General features: G+C 40.2%; 1 protein-coding gene across 1 annotated transcript; it reads right to left on the bottom strand.

Annotated features, from left to right (window-relative positions):
- Positions 1–5,655: 5,655 nt before the first annotated feature.
- On the bottom strand, positions 5,656–12,205 carry LOC138869335 (uncharacterized). Its single transcript, XM_070146946.1, has 10 exons — positions 11,244–12,205; positions 10,564–10,924; positions 9,835–10,044; positions 9,595–9,753; positions 9,088–9,384; positions 8,470–8,951; positions 7,967–8,247; positions 7,462–7,513; positions 5,775–5,877; positions 5,656–5,670 (listed from the first exon to the last, which is right to left on the bottom strand). Exons 1-10 carry the CDS (start codon positions 12,203–12,205, stop codon positions 5,656–5,658), a joined length of 2,922 nt encoding a protein of 973 aa, XP_070003047.1.
- Positions 12,206–23,260: the final 11,055 nt, after the last annotated feature.

Raw genomic sequence — 23,260 nt, 5'->3', positions numbered from 1 at the left:
TTTTTGCATGACCACTTGTAATCTGGCTATTTTTGAATTTCTCCCTTATCCATCTTCCAAACTCAACCAGTCGATCAGTTTGCGTTTCAATTACAATCTTGTTGTGAATCATAAGAGTCTCTATGTCCAGCTATATACAAGAGGGAAAATTACGTGACACATCAAAATCCTTATACAATATTTACCATTCGTGGCTATAGTTTCAACAAATTTATCATTCATAGCTATATTTGAATTTTATAGCAAATCTATGAAATGAGAGATTAATTGTTTGAGCTGAAACAAGAGAGCAACAAGCTCTCGCAGTTCAACTGGTTAGAGGGCCCGCTTAGTTAGCGCAATGAATACAGTCAATACCAGAGGCGTAACCAGGATTTTGCGGCAAAAGTTGCACGAGACGCTCTATTTGGTCGTCCTTATTTAACCTATACCCACTTTTTAAAAAAGTTTTTAACTTGTACCCACTTTTAAAACAACTTCAGGCCTCTTTCTCCTCCTGCCTCTCCTCCTTTGTTTTCTTCTTCTTCTTCTTCTTCTTCTTCTTCTTCTTCTTCTTCTTCTTCTTCTTCTTCTTCTTCTTCTTCTTCTTCTTCTTCTTCTTCTTCTTCTTTGGGTGACAATGATTTTATATGGTGATTGTGAATATATTTTAATATAGTTTAGTTTTACAATGGTGAACTGTTATGATGCTTTATTTTTTTTACTATTCCATATGGTTTCTTCTTCTTATTTTTCTTAATTGCAAAATGGGTTCACTAGATTTATTGTTGTTTTGACAAATTGATAATTGAGATTTGTTCTTGATGATATTTGGAGGTTATGTTTCAAATTTGAGCTCATTTGGAGTAGATTTATGTATTAAATAGTATATTCGATTGTTATAATTCGAAGAACAAATTTCTGTTTCTACGCAATTTTCACTTTAAACTTATTGACCTTAAGTGAATGAAAATGTTTGTTGCACTTCAGACTTTTTGGTCTTAAGTGCATCTGAAATGCAATTCTTCATTTCAGACTTATTGGTCGTAAATGTAGCAAAATATTTGTTGCACTTTAGACCTTTTGGCCTTAAGTGCATCTGAAGTGCAATTCTTCACTTCAGACTTATTGGCCTTAAGTGTAGCAAAACGTTGGTCGCACTTCAGACCTTTTGGCCTTAAGTGCATCTGCAGTGCACTTTTTTACTTCAGATTTATTGGCCTTAAGTGCATGAAACTATTGGTTACACTTCAGACCTATTTGGCCTTAAGTGCATCTCAAGTTCAAGTTTTCACTTCAGACTTACTGGCCTTAAGTGAATGAAAACGTTTGTTGCACTGCAGACTTTTTGGCCTTAAGTGCACCTGAAGTGCAATTTTTCACTTCAGACTTATTGGCTTTAAGTGCATCTGAAGTGCAATTTTTTTCACTTAGGACTTATTAGCCTTAAGTGCATGAAACCATTGATTGCATTTCAGACCTATTCGGCCTTAAGTGCATTTGAAGAGCAATTTTTTCACTTCAAGCATTTTTTTAACTTCAAACCCGATAAGTCTGAAGTTGATCGTAAAGTGGGTACGCTTGCAAACTTTTTTGCAAAGTGGGTATAGGTTCAATTGTGACCCCAAAACCGGGTATAGATATAAAATCCCCAAGATGGGTGCACCACTACCATTTAAGTTGATTCTTTAAAATTTTGCCACGACAACAACGTGACAAGTAAACAACAATCAATATTATTACTACAAAAATGTATCATTTCTTTGACAAATGTCTATGAATAATTTTCCTACCTTGGAGAACTATCAATAGCTCTATTAGTAAAACGACATAACTGTCACACCCCTTTTTAACCAAACTTCACTAAACTATCTTAAATAAATAAAAAGATTTAGCAAAGCTCAAAAGGGTTTTTAATTAAAACGTGACAAAATTGTGTTCAAAAGGAAATAACTCAGAGTCGCCACCTGACTTTGATTTCAGTGTGCCAGGTCACCGTTTTTCTTTTAAAATGACTTTTCCTTTTAAAACATTTCAAACTCTAAAACTAAGTCCGCACCAGAAATTAGGGTAAGGGGATTCATTTGACTCGGGGAGAAGGTGTTAAGCACTCCCTGAGTCCCGTAGCTAGTACGGTTGCGTACATGATCAAGTTGGCTTTTAAAATATTCGAATTGGGGCGAAAAACACAGAAAAAGAGCAAAAAACAAACACACAAGAGGCTCGAGGTCGTCCCCATCTAGATTAAACAAAACAAGAAAATAATAATAGCCTATAATATATTCACTCTACCATGTCCGTCACGGCCTTCAATTACATTCGCTTAGGGGCATACCCCTGATAAAAGAACGCAAAAATACATATACAAACTCTACGGGGCATTCCCCTGATGAATTTAACTAAGGGAACGACCTCTCGCCTCAAAACTAACCAAAATCCTAAGGCTTGCCTACCCAAGTGAGGTCGGCCTAGACATACTCCTAGCGATTAATTTAACTAAAAGAGATAAAACAATGTAGAATTCATGCAATATCCGAAGTTCTTTGGCTTCATCAACATAAAAAGAATAATTTTCCTTTGTTAATTAACCATGACCAACACGTGTTATGTCCATTTGATATTTCCCTGCCCATCTGCTTTAATAATTCATGTCATTAGAATTTATCCTACTTCCATTCTTACCCAACAAATACAAATAGGAATGAAGCAAACAGACAATCCATAACTGAACATTTATCACATGAATTTCAAGTAGCAAGTAAACTAAGCACAATTAAGCATAATAGAGAAATTAATTAAAATAAGTGCTGAAATAATGTCAAATTTAAGAGGAGAAAGAGAAATGAACCTCGACCAAACTTCCGAACGAAAAATAGCAAATCCCTACCGGGACACTCGAACGGCGATCAACAATGGTAAACTCGAAACAACCACGGCTCAATCAAATTCCATGTTCAAAACCAAAATCTGAAGAAAATGAATGAAGAAGCAGAATTTTCTTTTTTTTTGTTTGTTTTGTTTCTGATTTAAAAATGAAAATAAAACTTGAATTAAGAACTAATCTCAAGTTATTTTCATTCTTTCTTGTTTCCAGATTATGTCCGATGGCTGCTGGAGCTTTTGCTCTCTCGTTTCCGGCGAGTTTGCCGGCGATGGGAGTGAGACAGAAACGAGAGAGAGAAAGAGGCCGGGGTCTGCTTGGAGAAGGGTTGGCGTTCTGGGTTCGGAGTGGATGTCGACAGCTGTGAGGTGAGGGACGGTGGCTGAGGTTGGAGACGAAGCAAAAGGGGTTGTTTGGTGGTCGGAGAAGCAGCAGCCGCTGCTGGTTTTGTTAAGGGAAAAGGGTAGTCGTCGCTGGATTCTTGGAGATGGTGAAGTTGGCGTAGGGGATTGCGGGGGAAGGGAGATGCGGCTGGTTCCTCCTTTTTTAGTTCAAGACTAGGAATGGAAAACCTTGGGTTGGGTTTCTATAATTGGGTATTTTATATGAAGGTGGGAAGGGATGATGACCATTGGATCACAAAGAAATAGATGGCTAGGATTAAATCTTGCACATAAATGGGCTAATGGGTTGGGAAGAATGGGCTAAGAATAATTGGGTTTAAGTTAAAAGAAAATGGACTCACACCTTTGGGCCTATAAATTTTCTTGTTGGACAAAGACAAACTCAAAAATCCTACCAAAATATTAATTAAACTTAGTTAAGTAAAAAAAAATTAAAAATGAAACTACTTTTTTTTGTATTTTTAAATGTTATAACAATAAAGTAAAAAGTAAAGAAAATAGACTAAAGTCATGATAAAATTAAGATACCATGAATAAAAATATACTAATTGATCTTAAACTAAAGATAAAAATATAGAAAAACGATAAATACAATAAATAAAACTATTTTATGTTTTTTTATGTCTTAGGACTAAAAGTAAAAAGATTAAAATTATATTAAAATAAAGTCAAGTAAATATTTTAAAAATATTAAAATACTAAAACTAACTTTAAAATTTGCGCGGGTCAAAAATTACGTGTTTACAGCTGCCCCTCTTTGCTTGGAAACACGAAGAGTTTTCGGAGCAAAGAACAATAAGCAACGTAATTGATTTATGACCCGATGCTTATTCAAAAGAAAATAAAGTTGGCTAAAAAGATTGTGACCGAGCCCTGGTATCTGAGCTGCCTACATATCCTTGGCTATAAAGGAATCAGGCCACGTGTAGTTCAGAAGTGAGAAGGATGATGGAGTACCGAGGTGGAGAGTCGAGTGAAGTGCCGTCGAGGGTCTGGTCCGCGGTTCCTACCATTACATTACAAATAAAAGAAAAAAATTACAGCAAAGTGAAAGAAAAATACAAGATCCTATCTACTTCTTGTATTGAATCTTCTTTGAATCTCCATTTGATCTTCAACATGAGACTGAAAAGTGGACCCTGTTCTTCAGGTGGGCTCCTGATGCTTCTTAAATTTGCGAATTGAAGTAAGTCCGAAATGAATTCCCTTGTTCTCCAGGTGGGCGCCTGATTACCAACAACTTGAATTGTATTCCCTCGTTATCCAGGTGGGTGCATGATTACCAACAACTTAAATTGTATTCCCTCGTTATCTAAGTGGGTGCCTGATATTGCAACAAAACAGACAAAACAAAAGAAATTTTTCTGCCCCAGTTTGGGATTTGGGCATATTTGTGAATGTTAATCGGATCATGTTACCTATAGAGCTATAAGAATTCAAAAACTAAATCCCATTATCCAGGAGGGCCCTGAAAACTTCGAATTAAATCTCATCTAAAACTTAAAACTAAATCTCATTATCCATGAGGGTCCTGAGAATTTAAAACTAAGTCCCATTATCTAGGAGGGTCCTGAAAAATGTAAAAACTAAATCCCATTATCCAGGAGGGTCCTGAAAATTTAAAATTAAATCTCATTATCCAGGAGGGTCCTGAAAATTTAAAAACTAAATCCCATTATCCAGGAGGGTCCTGAAAATTTAAAAGCTAAATCCCATTATTCAGGAGGGTCCTGAAAATTTTAAATTAAATCCCATTATCCAGGAGGGTCCTGAAAATTTAAAAACTAAATCCCATTATCTAGGAGGGTCCTGAAAATTTAAAAGCTAGATCCCATTATCCAGGAGGGTCCTGAAAATTTTAAATTAAATCCTATTATCCAGGAGGGTCCTGAGAATTTTAAAAACTAAATCCCATTATCCAGGAAGGTTCTGAAAATTTAAAAACTAAATCCCATTATCCAGGAGGGTCCTGAAAATTTTAGAACTAAATCCCATTATCCAGGAGGGTCCTGAGAATTTAAAACTAAATCCCATTATCCAGAAGTGTCCTGAAAATTTTAAGAACTAAATCCCATTATCCAGGAGGGTCCTGAGAATTTTAAAAACTAAATCCCATTATCTAGGAGGATCCTGAGAATTTAAAAACTAAATCCCATTATCTAGGAGGGTCTTGAAAATTTAAAAACTAAATCCCATTATCCAGGAGGGTCCTGAGAATTTAAAACTAAATCCCATTTTCCAGGAGGGTCCTGAAAATTTAAAAACTAAATCCCATTATCCAGGAGGGTCCTGAGAATTTAAAACTAAATCCCATTATCCAGGAGGGTCCTGAGAATTTAAAACTAAATCCCATTATCCAGGAGGGTCCTGAGAATTTAAAACTAAATCCCATTATCCAGGAGGGTCCTGAAAATTTAAAAACTAAATCCCATTATCCAGGAGGGTCCTGAAACTTTTAAAACGAAATCCCATTATCCAGGAGGGTCCTGAAAATTTTAAAACGAACTTACCTGAGTCATGCTCTCATCTTTGAGGATTCTGAATAGAATTTCTTGCTCCCTGAACCATGCTTTTCCATGGGAGGTCCCTGTGGATTTAAAAATTTTCTTGCCCCTGTTTCAGACAAATAGAATCTTGTTAGTTTGAAAATGTGCTGGTTAGTTTGTGGCATCCTTGCTGAGTGTCTGCTTCCGCCACTGCCATGCTTCATTCTGATTAGCTAATTCGGGCTAGCAAGAAGTTGTTTGACCTTTTGATTAGAACTGGACCACAAAACCTCTGCATGACCTGAATCTCTCACACTCACTTGTTGCATTGTGTTTTCATTTTGAAAGTTCTTGAATCCTTGTATTTACTCAAAATTCAAGATTCACTTGATTGCCTGAACCTCAGTTATCACCATACTGCTTATTCTAAATCATGTCAATTGTGATGTGCCTGGCCGGACTCCGCTTTGTGCAATTTAGAAGTTGGTAGTAGACTTTGAAATCCTTTCCTGCTTGTTCAACTAGGGCTGACTCCAAAGAGACCCATAAAGATAGACTCAAAGAGCAAAGTGAAATGATTTTTGACAAAAGGAACAAAGGAAAATTTTGAGCACAGATGACTATATGAAGAAGAATGAGAAAAGAAGACTTATCTGAGGGAAGCAGCCAGCTCCAATGATCATGACATGTATTTAGGACCGATCAGCCTAATCCGTCCAACCAATCATATTTTCAGTTCATGTCCTGTCTTCATACTTCAAAACCGGGCTTTCACTGATCCAAATTCTCTGTAAAGTCATGAGCCTCATTCGACTTGTAGTGCCCCAAAGGGTTTTCACCAACAAGCCTCTCTCATTTGTTCATCTCTCAACTCACCATCGCCTTATGGTGCCCGCAAGGGTTTTCACCAATAAGACTCTCATTTTAAATTTTCTCTCAGCTCACCACCGCCTTACGGTGCCCGTGAGGGTTTTCACCAATAAGACTCTCTCATTTCTTCAATTTTCCTTTGTGCTCATGATCAAAGTGTTACCCATGATGTAAATCATACCTCTGTCTCGCTTGACCTGGCATCCTCAAAGAGATCAGAAGGTCTTTCTTTGGACCGTAATGTAGACTTTTGGACATGGTTAGAAAGAAAGGGTGGCATGAAGGCTCAAACTAATTTAAGATGAAAAGGGGTTAAAATTACAACTTTTGGAATCAAATCTTTTCAAAAACCTAAAATTCTGCCCCAGTTTCTTTGAGTCTGGGGAATTTTAATTTTTATTTTGATGGGACCGAACCGTGAGGCTGCCTACGTATCCTTAAAAGGAATTAGGTCAAACGTAGTTCAAAAGGACGTTGTTTGTTTTGGTTGCTTTTCTTTTCTTTTCTCTTCTTTTTTTTTTCTTTTTTTTTCTTTATTTCTTTTTCTTTTTTCTTTTCTCTTTTTTTTTCTTTCTTTCTTTCTTTTTCTTTTTTTTTTCTTTTTTTCTTTTTCTTTCTTTTTCATTCTTCTTATTTTTCATTCATTCATTCATTTTTTTTGTTCTCTAGTTCTGTTACTGATTCCAAAAGAGGGGTATGAAAGAAAATAAATAAAGCTCAAAAGGGTAACAAAGGATGAAAGTGTTTGGGTTAGCGGAACAAAATGTCCTCGTCATTTCAACTTTGAACATGCCAAGTATAAAATACAACTGAAGGTAAGCAATGAAATCATACATAGTACCTCTTAACTGCATCAGAATTGATAGCCATATCTACACATTTGTCTTCTATGTCTGTTAAATACAAAGCGCCATTGAGCAACACTCTTGTCACTATGAACGACCCCTGCCAGTTTGGGGCGAACTTGCCTTTAGCTTCAGCCTGATGAGGAAGGATGCGTTTCAACACCATCTGGCCCGCTTCGAATTTCCGAGGACGCACCTTTTTGTTGTATGCTCTTGCCATTCTCTTTTGATACAATTGACCATGACATACTGCAGCTAACCTTTTCTCATCAATCAAACTCAACCGCTCTAGCCGGGTTTTGACCCACTCATCATCATCAATTTCAGCTTCTGCAACGATCCGAAGGGATGGAATCTCAACTTCCGCAGGTATAACTGTCTCAGTTCCATATACCAGCAGATAAGGAGTTGCACCTACTGAAGTGCGAACAGTAATGCGATAACCCAGTAAGGCAAAAGGCAACCTTTCATGCCACTGTCTAGAACCTTAAACCATCTTACAAAGTATCTTCTTTATGTTCTTGTTAGCAGCCTCAACAGCTCCATTTGCCTTGGGGCGATATAGAGTGGAGTTCCAATGCATGATCTTGAATTGTTGGCATACCTCTTTCATCAAATGACTGTTGAGATTAGCAGCATTGTCTGTGACGATCACCTTGGGAATTCCGAACCGACAAATGATATTTGAATGAACAAAATCCACCACCACCTTCTTGGTCACGGATTTGAAAGTTACAGCTTCGACCCACTTGGTAAAGTAATCAATGGCCACCAGAATAAACCTATGCCCGTTTGACGTTGCCGGCTCAATTGGTCCAATGACATCCATGCCCCAAGCAACAAAGGGCCAAGGTGTAGACATTGTGTGTAACTCAGATGGGGGAGAATGAATCAAATCACCATGTACCTGGCATTGATGACACTTGCGAACAAAACTGATACAATCCCGTTCCATGGTGAGCCAATAATAACCCGCTCGAAGTATCTTCTTTGCCAAGACATACCCGTTCATGTGCGGCCCACAAACTCCAGAATGCACTTCGGACATGATAGTTGAAGCTTCTTTAGCGTCTATGCACCTCAGCAGTCCTAAATCCGGAGTCCTCTTGTACAAGATTCCTCCACTCAAGAAAAATCCACTAGCCAGACGTCGAATGGTTCTCTTTTGGTCACCTGTAACATGTACTGGATATACCCCCGACCTGATGTATTCCTTGAAATCGTGGAACCAAGGTTCGCTATCTATTTCCTCTTCCACCACATTACAATAAGCATGTTGATAACGAACTTGGATATGCACGGGGTCGACATAAGCCTTGTCCGGATGATGTAACATTGACACCAGAGTAGCCAAGACATCATCAATCTCATTATGAATCCTGGGAATATGTCTAACTTCAACCGACCTGAATCGTTGACTAAGATCATGCAGACACTGTCGGTACAGTATGAGCTTCAAATCTCGAGTCTCCCATTCTCCTTGAATCTGATGAACCAACAAATCTGAATCTCCCAGAACCAGTATTTCCTGGACTCCCATGTCTACAACTAACCTCAAACCTAGAATGCATGCTTCGTACTCGGCCATATTGTTGGTGCAATGATCAAAGCTGGGCTGTTACAGGGTAGTGTTGCCCTGTTTCAGATATAAGTACAGCCCCTACTCCGACACTCTTCATGTTAGCAGCTCCATCAAAGAAGAGTTTCAAACCTGGCTTTTCATCTCGATCAACCTCGTCAACACACATGATCTCTTCATCAGGAAAATAAGTCTTCAGTGGCTTATATTCATCATCCACCAGATTCTCGGCCAAGTGGCCGGCCAAGGCTTGGGCCTTCATCGCGGTCCGAGTCACATAGATGATGTCAAACTCAGTAAGTAAAATCTGCCACTTCGCCAGTCTTCCCGTAGGAATAGGCTTCTAAAAGATATACTTTAGAGGATCCATGCGGGAAATGAGGTAAGTAGTGTAGGACGACAGATAATGCTTCAACTTTTGTGCAACCCAAGTCAGGGCGCAACATGTCCTCTCAAGCAGAGTGTACTTAACCTCATAGGGAGTGAACTTCTTACTAAGATAATAGATTGCTTTCTCCTTCTTTTTCGTGATGTCATGTTGACCCAATACACAACCAAAAGAATTATCCAAGACTGTCAAATAGAGAATTAAAGGTCTTCCAAGCTCTGGTGGGACCAGCACAGGTGGATTCGACAGGTACCTCTTAATCTTATCAAATGCTTCTTGACATTCGTCAGTCCACTTGACCGCAACATTCTTCTTCAGCAGCTTAAAGATGGGCTCACAGGTTGTCGTGAGCTGAGCAATAAACCTGCTGATGTAATTTAACCTTCCAAGCAAACTCATCACCTCTGTTTTGTTCTTTGGTGGCGGTAACTCTTGAATGGATTTGATCTTCGATGGATCTAACTCAATGCCGCATCTGCTAACCACGAATCCTAGCAGCTTCCCCGACGGGACACCAAATGCACATTTCGCTGGATTGAGCTTGAGGTTATACCCGTGGAGTCTTTGGAAAAACTTCCTCAAATCCTTAACATGGTCAGACTGCTTCTTTGACTTTATGATCACATCATCTACATAAACCTCAATCTCCCTGTGTATCATGTCATGAAATATGGTAGTCATCGCCCTCATGTAAGTTGCCCCAGCATTCTTCAAACCAAATGGCATTACCCGATAACAATATGTTCCCCATGGCGTGATGAACGCTGTCTTTTCTGCATCTTTCTCATCCATCAAGATCTGGTGATATCCCGCATAACAGTCCACAAAAGACCCAATCTCATGCTTGACACAATTATCGATCAGAATGTGAATGTTCGGCAATGGAAAATCATCCTTTGGGCTTGCTTTGTTAAGATCACGGTAATCAACACAGATCCTGGTCTTACCATCCTTCTTTGGTACTGGCACAACATTGGCTAACCAAGTGGGATATCGAGTGACCCGAATGACCTTTGCAGTAAGTTGTTTTGTGATTTCTTCTTTGATCTTCACACTCATATCAGTCTTGAACTTTCACAACTTTTGCTTGACAGGAGGGAATGCTGGATCAGTTGGCAATTTATGAACTACCAGATCAGTGCTCAGGCCCGGCATATCATCATATGACCATGCAAAGACATCTTTGTACTCAAACAATGTTTTGATTATTGCCTCCTTAACTTGCGGATCTAAATGCACACTTATCTTTTTTTCCCTAACATCATCCTGGTCCCCTAAATTGATTGCTTCAGTCCCACTCAAATTAGGCTTTGGTTTTTCTTCAAATTGTTTTAGCTCTTTACTGATTTCCTCAAATGCTGCTTCTTCATCATATTTTATTTCATCATCATATTCTACTTCTTGGATTGTTATTTCAGAATTATATTGGTTTTTAAGACTCGGCTGAAAACTCTTCATGCATGTCATGTCACTGCAACCAGCATAAAAAGAACTGTACAAGAGAAGAAAAAAACAAAATAAAACACTATTAAGAATAACGGAAAATGAAAAATTGCATTTCATTGAAAATAAAAGGATAACAGGGTTTGAACATCAAAACAAGCAAAAACTAAAAATCTGGATTACAACCCTGGAATAACCCAGCTAATAGAAAGGAAAACAAAGCAAACTACCAAAACTCCTTCCTGGTGGGGAGATGAGTAGCTTCCCAATTGCTAAGCTTCACGTTTGGGCCAACGAGCTGCACATCTGCTTTACTAAAGCCTTCACCAACTTCTACCATATTGACCTCTTCGAACAGACTTTGGAACCTCTTGATCAGCTCTTCATCAACATCGACCACAGGTTTTGGGATTGAGGAGGTTGGAGGCTTTTCGGCCCCTGGCTTGACAAAAGACATAGAGATGTGTGGGATGGGATTGGGGAGCGACCATACCTTCTGTTTCAGATTTTTAACCCTTTTTACGTCCTTCTCTGTGAGCATGAATCCCAAACCAAATGTACCAAGATTCCCACTGGGGCGCACTAGATGCACAATACCCTGCAGAGATGAGCCCAGACCCTTGCCCGACACAAAACCATTCTTCAATATTTCATTCACAACCATGACGGATGTAAAGGATAGCTTAGGACCCGGAATGCATTTTCCTTCAGAAAATTTCTCAACAGACACTGTTTCAAAAGTCTGATAGACCCAAGGTCCCTTATTATCTTCAGCTTCGATGAACGGAACAATTTTATCATTACAGGCTGACAAGTCCTCATCACCGTGCACAACTATTTCCTGTGTGTCCCATTCAAACTTCACCATTTGGTGCAGAGAAGGGACCGCCTTAGCAACATGTATCCAGGGCCTGCCCAACAACAGATTGTAGGAGACAGCCACATCTAACACTTGGAATTCCATGGTAAACTCAACAGGCCCTATTGACAATTCGAGCATTATATCTCCAACAGAATCTTTACCTCCCCTATCAAAGCCTCGAACACACACACTGTTCAAGTGGATTCTTTTGGTGCCAATATTCAATTTTTGCAGAGTAGACAAAGGAAAAATATTCGCACTAGAGCCATTATCAACCAAAACCCTTGAGACAACAGAATCTTCACACTTCACCGTGAGATAAAGAGCTCGGTTGTGTTCTGTACCCTCCATAGGAAGTTCATCGTCTGAGAAAGTGATCCTATTTGCTTCGAAGATCTTGCCAGCTATCTTTTCCAAGTGGTTCACTGTGATCTTATCAGGAACATGTGCCTCATTAAAAATCTTCATCAAGACCCTGCGATGTTCATCTGAATGTATCAACAAAGACAAAAGAGAAATCTGAGCTGGTGTTTTCTTTAACTACTCCACAATGGAATAATCCTGCACTCTCATCTTTTTCAAGAACTCCTCAGTGTCTTCCTCAGTGACCGATTTCTTTACTAGCATTGGGCTATCCTTGAATGGCTTGGCTTTCCTTAATTCTTCTGGGGTGAAACATCTCCCAGAACGAGTCAATCCTCCAGTTTCATTGACTTCTTCCTCTATTTCTTTTCCTTTGTATGTCACTATCACTTATTTATAATTCCACGGAACAACCTTGGCATCCACCACTGGAAGCTAGGTTACTGGTTTAATGATGATAGGGTTAGTAGGAGCCCCCTTCACAACTATGACAGGCTTACTTGAAATCCCTGGTACTACCACTTTTGAACTTTCCGGCCTTGCCCCGATATCTTTCGTCAGCCCTTTCACGACCAACACTAGTGGTTTCGAATTGAGTGAGCTCAGCTTTCCTGTCATCCCTTCAACTGTCAAGGGCGTTGCTTTGGTAGAGTCTGAAGCTTTAACCAAATTGCTTTCACTGACCCGAATCATCATGACGGACTTAGAAGACATTTTGGGCTCCCCATCCTTGTGAACTATTTCAATCATGTGCGTCTCTGCATGGGCTGGTAAAGAGTTTTGGTTGATGTTTGGCGCATATGGGCTTTGGACTACAATTTGGTTTGTATCAATGAGCTCCTGGATTGCCCGTTTCAAATACCAACACTTCTCTATGTCATGCCCTGGAGCATCAGAACAATAGGCGCATCTTCGGGAATAATCGAGGTTTTTTGGAGTGGGATTTGGTATCTTTGACTCAATCAGCCTCAAGACGTCCAACTGCCTTAACCTTTGAAACAGACTAGCATAGGACTCTCCAAGCGGGGTACAAGTTTGTTTCCGCTGCTGCCTCTCTCTCCTATACTCTGGTCTTGATCAAAAATTTGAACCAGTGGGGTTTTGATAGGGTTGTGGGGGTGGATAGGTATTTTGTGGAGCTGGGTAGATATTCTACGGAGCTGGAGCACGCCATTGTGGGTAAGGAGAGGTTTGAGCATATGACTGTGCGTGGTGAACAAGGTATTGGGATGGCCTAGCTGAGTATTGGGGGTTTTGCGGGGAAAAATAATGTTGAGGTGGATTATATGGAGCTTGGGCGTAGGCTTGGGGTCGGGGTCGAGGAAGGATGTACTGATGAGGTGAACCCCTCTGTCCATGCCATGATCCGGAGACAAACATAGCAACATCTTCCTTCTTCTTCTTGCCTAGCAAACTTCCGATACCACTCTGGATTGCCTGGGTGGTTGCTTTTATAGCAGAATAGCTCATGATCTTACTTGACTTGAGCCCCTCTTCCACCATTTCTCCCATCTTCACCACATAATTGAAAGACTTATCAATGGCTGAGATCAAGTGGCCATAGTAAGTGGGCTTTAGGGCTTGAAAAAAGTATTTAACCATCTCGTCCTCTTCCATCGGAGGATTGACTCGTGCAGCTTGCTCCCTCCATCAGAACCCATATTCTCTAAAGCTTTCACTGGGTTTCTTTTCCTCTCAGGTCAGAGATAGGCGGTCTGGAACAATGTCTATATTGTACTGAAAGTGCCGGGCAAAAGTCTGAGCCATATCGTCCCAGATGTACCACCTGCTAGCGTCCTGGCGGGTGTACCATTCTAAAGTTGCCCCACTCAGACTTTGGCTGAAGTATGCCATTAGTAATTCATCTTTTCCCCCTGTGCCTCTCATTTTACTACAATAACCTCTCAGATGAGGTACAGGATCACCTTGTCTGTCATACAAGTCAAACTTGGGCATCTTGAACCCGGCAGGCAATTGGACATCGGGGAACAAACACAAATCCTTATAGGCTACACTCACTTGGTTTCCCAACCCTTGCATATTTCTCAATGATTGCTCCAGACTCTGTACCTTCCTAAACATCTCTTCTTGCTCTGCGTTCTTGGGTAGTTTGTCAGTTTCAACATGAGGCTCAAATTGGGGATTGTAAGAGTAAGGATCTGGGACTTTGAAGGTGGGCTCCGGTGCATAGTAGTGGGAATCTATAGCAAGGAATGCGGGCTCACTAGAGGATCGATGGAGGGTAGCTTGTGGAGGGGGTACAAAAATAGGAGCAGATGTCGGATCAGGGTATGAGGTTGTTTTGGCTGGCGGAGCACGAACAGTTTGGGCTAAAGTGCCGGGGTAGTTGTGGTAAGGGGTAAAGCCAGGTGCGTGTTGTGGGGAAAGATCAATGGTATTGGGCATCTGGGATTGAGAGAGTGGTGGAATGGAAGCATGGTTTTCTGTGTAGTTGGTAGGGAACGAGGGTGGATGATGTCCCTTAATCCAGGCTTGATACATTTCTGCCATCATATGCTTCAACCTTCGGACCTCCTCTTGCAGTTCCGATTCCAACTCAACGATCTCCCTTGGTGGGTCTACAACTCCAGTGTCTGTTTCCTTGCTAACCATAACTATTTGACGCTTTGATCGGGTGTTGTATGGATGACTTGCCAGGATGCCAACAAACTAACCACCTTCCTGAAACTTAATAGAGATAATAGAGGACAACAACACAAAACCACCATGTTAGTGTTAGAGCATTTATGAAATAATAATATCACATTACGTGCAATGCACCTAGCAACAATCAACGGTTCTAAAATGGCTTTGAGGGTCGCAGGGTCATATGGCATCATCCCAATTTGCTCATTTCAATCCTTTCTTCTCTTTCTTTTCCAACACCTCTTATCACTCTTTTCTTTTTCTTTCTCTTTTTATTTTGAACCAAAAATGATTTGATCGGACCCGATGTAGGTTGTCTACGTATCATGTCCCTCATGAATCAGACCAAGCGTAGTTCTGGAGAAGTGGTGGAAAATAAATTGAAAACAAAATCATTTTGGGATTTTTCATTTAAAACTTTTCGATATTAAAATACAGAGGGAAATACGATAGTGAAAGACATGACAAACTCAACTACACTACGACAGACTCTAACATTACCTAAAGGACTCGGTACTTCTAGACAAGACACGAAAGTAAAAGACAACATAAGACAATCTCAAAACACCTGAATAGAATGACTCCTCAAGCTGCTCCTGAATGCGACTGTCCTGACCGGGATGGTCCTGGGCTGTCTGCCATGCTCAAACTCTGTAACATGCCTCGTAAAGAAACACCGATGCTGGGAATAAAGGCCCTGGCATGTGCCCCTGCATCCTGAAGGCCGACCCTAAACAAATACTGGCTATGCTGCTCCACATTTGCTGCCAATCCCGCTAACTGAGACTTTATCAACTCAAGCTTATCCCAGGGATCTTGGTCCAATGCCTCCCCAAAATCATCTGTCTGAACTGCCCGACCCCTGAGTTGGGCTGGCAATGGGATGCTGACCCCTAGCGGGACGGACTGTAACCAAATCAAGTACTCCTGAGTACACTCGGGCCTGCCAACGTCCTCTACTAATGTATTTTTCTTCATCCTCTTTGCATTGTTCAAGTATTGCACATACTTGATTTCATCAACCGCCTTTTTGCTAAAATTTATGATGTGCCTTCGAAGGTTCAAAGTTGGAGGCTCCTCTTGTCTTCTACCCAATTGCCACATTACCCTAATGGGAGTGTACGACCTAACACACTTGAGTCCTATCAGCATCAGGAAAGGCTGCATGAGGCACCCTACCAAGATATCATCCAAAGGTAGCCAAAGGTAAGCCCACAAAACATTCCCATTTGTCCTCAAACCAAGGAACTCAATCCAAGCCGTGACGCCTACTGGGTACGTAAACTTAGGAGATTTCATCCTGCGTTCGATGCATACCACCTGATCCCTCAAGGCACGGTCGATGGGACAAAGTAAGGAAGCGGTGTGCAAATGCTCTATCATCCACAACTGTAGCAAAAGGTTACTTCCATCAAAATATCTGACACCTCCCCTAACCTCACTCAGGGCTCGGTACAACTCTGCTAAGATCATCGGCACAACGGTAACGGTTTTGCGTTGCTTCTCATGAAATAGTGCCATTACCACTGACTGTAGACGGGTACTAATGTGCCTCTCATATAATGGAAAAATCAATAATTAAAACAAAGCAAGGCTGAAAGCTTCGAGGCGACGTCTTTGCCACTTTGCCTTGGTTGTGCAGAACTCATCCCAAAAGACATCAAAACTATCCTGTGGTCCAAATCTAGCAAACAAATAATCCAAGGATATCCAGGACTGCTCGAGACATTTTAAATGCTTATTATCTTTCAGGCCCAGGTCGCTGAGGAATCTTGTCCTAGAGTGGTCTCGGGGAAGTATCATGTCCTTGCCTATATAGTTTAAACGAGTGAGACCAGACATTTCCGCCAAGGTAGGAGTCATCTCACACTCTCCAAATCTGAAAATCAAATTTTGCGGATCCCAATAAGTCAGCATCACCTCCACTAAGTCTGGGGGGGGGTGTGATATCAAGAAGGGAAGTTAGGGTGCCCAATTTCTGCATTAACTCATGCTGCTCTAACGATGAAAACATTTTCCACCACTTGATCAACTTCCTAGGAATCTTTACTACCATCAGCACTTTGGATCGAATCAGCGGGTCCATACCTGAATGAAGCAAACATGGTTAGCGACTCGGGACACTACGTGACCCCACTACATTTCCTAGTCGACAAATGCAGGACACAACTTGGCTATATTTGCAAAATGGCCTAAGTGGCTGAAAGTGGCTATTAGCGCAAACTTGACAGAGTTGACCCCTAATGCATGAGAAATCTATTTAAAGCTTACATGACTCTAATATCCCGACAATCATGATCTTAAAAATTATTTTGCAGAAATGGACCCTTTTTGCAAAAATGGCCGATGTGGCCAAATGTGGCTAGGGACGCAAACACGACATGGATGGACCTTAAAGTGATATGACACCGAGTTATAAATCAAGATCCTAAGACATGGGTAATTGAGCCACTCTTGCAAAAATAACCCTATTTTGCAAGAATGACTGATGTGGCCAAAAGTGGCTAGACATGCAAATTTGACAGGAATGAACCTTAGAATTAAGAGGACACTTTATTGTAGACTCAAGATACTAGGACAAGAGATAGCAAACTACTTTGAGAAAGCACTTCTATTTTTGCAAAAACGGCCAAAGTGGCCAAATATGGCTACGACCCCGGAAGCCAAGAACCTAGGACCTAATCGGAAGATCGGACCCTATGTGGGTTGCCTATGTATCCCGCCCCAGAAGACGAGAATCAGGTTCCCGTAGTTCGGGAAGATTGGTCATGGGAGAAAGCCTTTTTAAAAAAAATGCAACTAATTTGGAAAAACCATATTTTTTGTCTTTTTGAGAAATGATGGAAAATGTAAACTCTTTTCGATTTTTTTTTTGAATTTTTGGAAAATGATGGAAAATGTAAAATCTTTTGAATTTTCTTTTTTTCCCCTTCTTTTTGGAAAATAATGGGAAAATGTAAAATCTTTTTTGGATTTTTCATTTTCATTTTTTTTTAAAAAAGTAGTGAAAGAAAAATATAACTGGGCCCTACTTGCTTCGTCTTTCACCCTTTTTCCCAAACATCGGTCCGCCAAATGACCTTTTTACCCTCAAAGATGCAACATGTATCACATAGGGATGATTGAATGTCTTTTTGGGCCACAGGCCTATTTTGACAAAATTTGGATAGGCTTCCTACAAAGGGACACGGTACCTTGGACCGAGCCCTGTTAGGTCTAAATGACATGATGCAAATAAAAATGACCTATAGGCTGACCTAAGTTTGGGGTTCACTAACAAGGCAATTCGGGGGAGCGTATGGTCGATGGTGGCTGCTCAAGCTTTCCTCCCACTCCATATGTCCGACGGCCCCCCCTCCTAAATTAAGGGTGACTCAACAAAGAGTTCGTGCACGCGACGCGTACTCCGAGACTTGTTGCAGAAAGAAGACCCATGGTTATGCACATGATGACAATTTATAAAGCAGTAACACATAAAGGAAAAACTATAAACAAATAAGCAACTAGCAAATAAAAACGATATAAATAAAATAAAAGTCAAACAAAACACATAAAAACCTCAACTGAATATCCTAAAAACCAACAAGATCAAGTACTAGCTCGAATCTGCAGCTCCCCAGCAGAGTCGCCAGAGATGTCACACCCCTTTTTAACCAAACTTCACTAAACCCTCTTAAATAAATAAAAATATTTAGTAAAGCTCAAAAGGGCTTTTAATTAAAAAGTGACAAAATTGTGTTCATAAGGAAATAATTCAGAGTCGCCACCTGACTTTGATTTCGGTGTGCCAGGTCACCGTTTTTCTTTTAAAACGACTTTTCCTTTTAAAATATTTCAGACTCTAAAACTAAGTCCGCACCAGAGATTAGGGTAAGGGGATTCATTTGACTCGGGGAGAAGGTGTTAAGCACTCCCCGAGTCCCGTAGCTAGTACGGTTGCGTACATGATCAAGTTGGCTTTTAAAATATTCGAATTGGGGCGAAAAACACAAAAAAGAGCAAAAATCAAACACACAAGAGGCTCGAGGTCGTCCCCATCTAGATTAAACAAAACAAGAAAATAATAATAGCCTATAATATGTTCACTCTACCATGTCCGTCACGACCTTCAACTACATTCACTTTGGGGCATACCCCTGATAAAAGAACACAAAAATACATATACAAACTCTACGGGGCATTCCCCTGATGAATTTAACTAAGGGAACGACCTCTCGCCTCGAAACTAACCAAAATCCTAAGGCTTTCCTACCCAAGTGAGGTCGGCCTAGACATATTCCTAGCGATTAATTTAACTAAAAGAGATAAAACAACGTAGAATTCATGCAATATCCGAAGTTCTTTGGCTTCATCAACATAAAAAGAATAATTTTCCTTTGTTAATTAACCACGACCAACATGTGTTATATCCATTTGATATTTCCCTGCCCATCTGCTTTAATAATTCATTTCATTAGAATTTATCCTACTTCCATTCTTACCCCACAAATACAAATTGGAATGAAGCAAACAGACAATCCATAACTGAACATTTATCACATGAATTTCAAGTAGCAAGTAAACTAAGCACAATTAAGCATAATAGAGAAATTAATTAAAATAAGTGCTGAAATAATGTCAAATTTAAGAGGAGAAAGAGAAATGAACCTCGACCAAACTTCCAAACGAAAAACAGCAAATCCTGACCGGGACACTCGAACGACGATCAACAACGGTAAACTCGAAACAACCACGGCTCAATCAAATTCCATGTTCAAAACCAAAATCTGAAGAAAATGAATGAAGAAGCAGGATTTTCTTTTTCTTTTGTTTTGTTTCTGATTTAAAAATGAAAATAAAACTTGAATTAAGAACTAATCTCAAGTTATTTTCATTCTTTCTCGTTTCCAGATTCTGTACGATGGCTGCTGGAGATTTTGCTCTCTCGTTTCCGGCGAGTTTGCCGGCGATGGGAGTAAGACAAAAACGAGAGAGAGAAAGAGGCCGGGGTCAGCTTGGAGAAGGGTTGGCGTTCTGGGTTCGGAGTGGCTGTCGGCAGCTGTGAGGTGAGGGACGGTGGCTGAGGTTGGAGACGAAGCAAAAGGGGTCATTTGGTGGTCGGAGAAGCAGCAGCCGCTGCCGGTTTTGTTAAGGGAAAAGGGTGGTCATCGCTGGATGCTTGGAGATGGTGAAGTTGGCGTAGGGGATTGCGGGGGAAGGGAGATGCGGCTGGTTCCTCTTTTTTTAGTTCAAGACTAGGAATGGAAAACCTTGGGTTAGGGTTTCTATATTTGGGTATTTTATATGAAGGTGAGAAGGGATGATGACCATTGGATCAGAAAGAAATAGATGGCTCGGATTAAATCTTGCACATAAATGGACTAATGGGTTGGGAAGAGTGGGCTAAGAATAATTGGGTTTAAGTTAAAAGAAAATGGACTCACACATTTGGGCCTATAAATTTTCTTGTTGGACAAAGACAAACTCAAAAATCCTACCAAAATATTAATTAAACTTAGTTAAGTAAAAAAAAAATTTAAAAATGAAACTATTTTTTTTGTATTTTTAAATGTTATAACAATAAAGTAAAAAGTAAAGAAAATAGTCTAAAGTCATGATAAAATTAAGATACCATGAATAAAAATATACTAATTGATCTTAAACTAAAGATAAAAATATAGAAAAGCGATAAACACAATAAATAAAACTATTTTATGTTTTTTTTATGTCTTAGGACTAAAAGTAAAAATATTAAAATTATAATAAAATAAAGTCAAGTAAATATTTTAAAAATATTAAAATACTAAAACTAACTTTAAAATTTGCGCGGGTCAAAAATTACGTGCTTACAATAACTATTCAAAAGGAGAATGGTAAATGAAAAAAGAGGGAACTTGAAATTGAAAAGATTCAAACTAACTTAAAATTTTATTTTTTAGAATATTTGAAACTCAACGATCTTCAATGTGAAAGATAGGGAAATTGGATTCGAAATTGGGACCTAAGAGCTAAAGGTGCACAAAGTCACCACTGCACCAAATGCTCGCTTCAACATGGGTTCCCATATGCATATTTAAGTAATTTATCTGTGATACACAGTTTGGAGAGGGGTGCACGGGTTCACATGCCCCATACCCCTCCACGTGGATCCGCCCCTGATCGATACAAGTTGTATCCTTTGTATACACCCCTGTATACAGTCGATATAAGTTGTATCCTTTGTATATGTATGGGTCAAAATCTGACCACAAGATGATTATCATTAAAACGAACGATATGGGTCGACCAAGCCATAGTCGTTCCCACGAGGCGTAATAGCAAAGAGTATTTCGGCCACTACCGACATCGATCCATCAGAAAGCTTACAAAGCAGAACCTATGTCGTAATACTTGGGCGAGTAAGGAAGAGTACATCCATGAGAGGGTACGCCGGTTAAAGACAGTTGGATAAAGGGGAAAATTGGTAATATATATGTAAGGAAAGAAAGCAAGGAGAGGGGGCAGACAGAGATTTCACAATCCTCAGATTTTGGTTCTCAACAGGAGGGGACCTCCAACAACAAGCCAAAAGCTCAGATTTTGGTTACAACCTTTTGTAATCATCATTGATGAATCAATAAAGATAGATTTCATAAGTTATCAACAACTTTTCCTCTTTTCTTTCTTTGCTCTTACAAGTACGGAACAATATATCAAAGATGTAAGCTTATCATTTACATTTGATATCTGTTAATCACCTTAAGAAATGTTATATAAGCTCAGTCTCTTTCTATCCTCATATTCAATATGTTCAGATCTAGAGTTAATTATGTTTGACTAAGATTTACCCTACCCTCTCTTCATTAATTAGTTTAAATAAAAGGTTTAATACTTTTTTGGTCAAACAATTTGGCGCCGTTTGTGGGGATTTCTCAGCCAAATATTTTAGTTTCCTTTAGATCTAGAACCAACCAAGTATCACTACCAGGCTGTCATGGCCTCACCATTTCAACATAAACACTAACTCGAAAGAATGGTAGGTAAGCCTTTGAGATAACCGTACCAATCTAGGTCAGATCTCTACATAAAATAGAAATTGTGACCGATGTCTATGCAAAACCCATGCCTCACCTATAATTATGGGTTTGACACGCCATATGCATGTTTAAAGTAGAATCGCCGTCACTATGCATTTGGCATGACCACAATCTCACTTGACGTATTCTTCTTATATACCGACCCATACTCCCACCTCTTGGGAAGGGACGATAGCCTATTATGTGATCTTTTGAAACAACGGGCATATTTTGCCCTATCTTCGTATCCACACACATTGGACAATTTACGAACAAAGTATGACATGTTTCCCTTGTTTTTTGTGCATATCGGAAGGGGTCGGACCGGGACTCGATTTTGACATCCCAATGAGCAATGTAAGTCCAACCCACGAGAAGCCTAGGTGCGGTTAACGACAGAGCCGAACACGGCTGCCAAACCTGAAATCATCATTCGAGTACGGGGCGAAGCGAGCGACCCTACGACGCCAGTCCTCCTTTCACCAACTTGCTAGGCCAAGGTAACAAGCGATTTCGTTTGGGTTTCACTTACCATGATCTCATGTTGGTTCAGAACAGGAACACGAGCGCTCTTACATGTATGCGAACAAGGAATGGGCACCACCAAAACACCCCATGAAAAGGTTTCTCACCATACCACCTCTCAAGCAGTGACCGAGCAAAACCCTATAAGCCGTATCGAATTACAAATAACTGAAACGGTTCAGCACAAGTCGACTATTAAGAAAATCTCTAGAATAAGGGGCTTACCCATGAAACACACAGTAACCTCCAATGAAAGCAAGGTTAAGCGAACTGGGACTTGCCCACAAAATGCCCAGTATTCTCTAGTAAAAGCAAAACCAAGAACACTGGGAATCACCCATAAAATGCCCAGCATTGCTCGAAATAACACCCCTACTCCATCGGCCATCGCCAAAAGAGAAGTTCGACCTCGCTCGAATTACAACGGGTTACAATTTCGACCTTGCTCGAAATAACACTCCTACGACCATCGGCCATCACCAAAAGAGAAGTTCGACCTCGCTTGAATTACAACGGGTTACAATTTCGATCTTGCTCGAAATAACACCCCTACGGCCATCGGCCTTCGCCAAAAGAGAAATTCGACCTCGCTCGAATTACAACGAGTAACAATTCTGACCTTGCTCAAAATAACACCCCTACAACTATCGTCCATCACCAAAAGAGAAGTTCGACCTCGCTCAAATTACAATGGGTTACAATTTCGACCTTGCTCGAAATAACACCCCTACGGCCATCGCCAAAAGATAAGTTCAACCTCGCTCGAATTACAACGGGTTACAATTTTGACCTTGCTCGAAATAACACCCCTACAACCATCGGCCATTGCCAAAAGAGCAGTTTGACTTCGCTCGAATTACAACGGGTTACATTTTCGACCTTTCTTGAAATAACACCCCTACGGCCATCGCAATCGCCAAAAGAAAAGTTCAACCTCGCTCGAATTACAATGGGT

The sequence above is a fragment of the Nicotiana sylvestris genome, chromosome 5 (assembly GCF_000393655.2).
Source record: "Nicotiana sylvestris chromosome 5, ASM39365v2, whole genome shotgun sequence".
NCBI lineage: Eukaryota > Viridiplantae > Streptophyta > Magnoliopsida > Solanales > Solanaceae > Nicotiana > Nicotiana sylvestris.
This window is presented reverse-complemented; position numbering and strand designations above follow the sequence as displayed.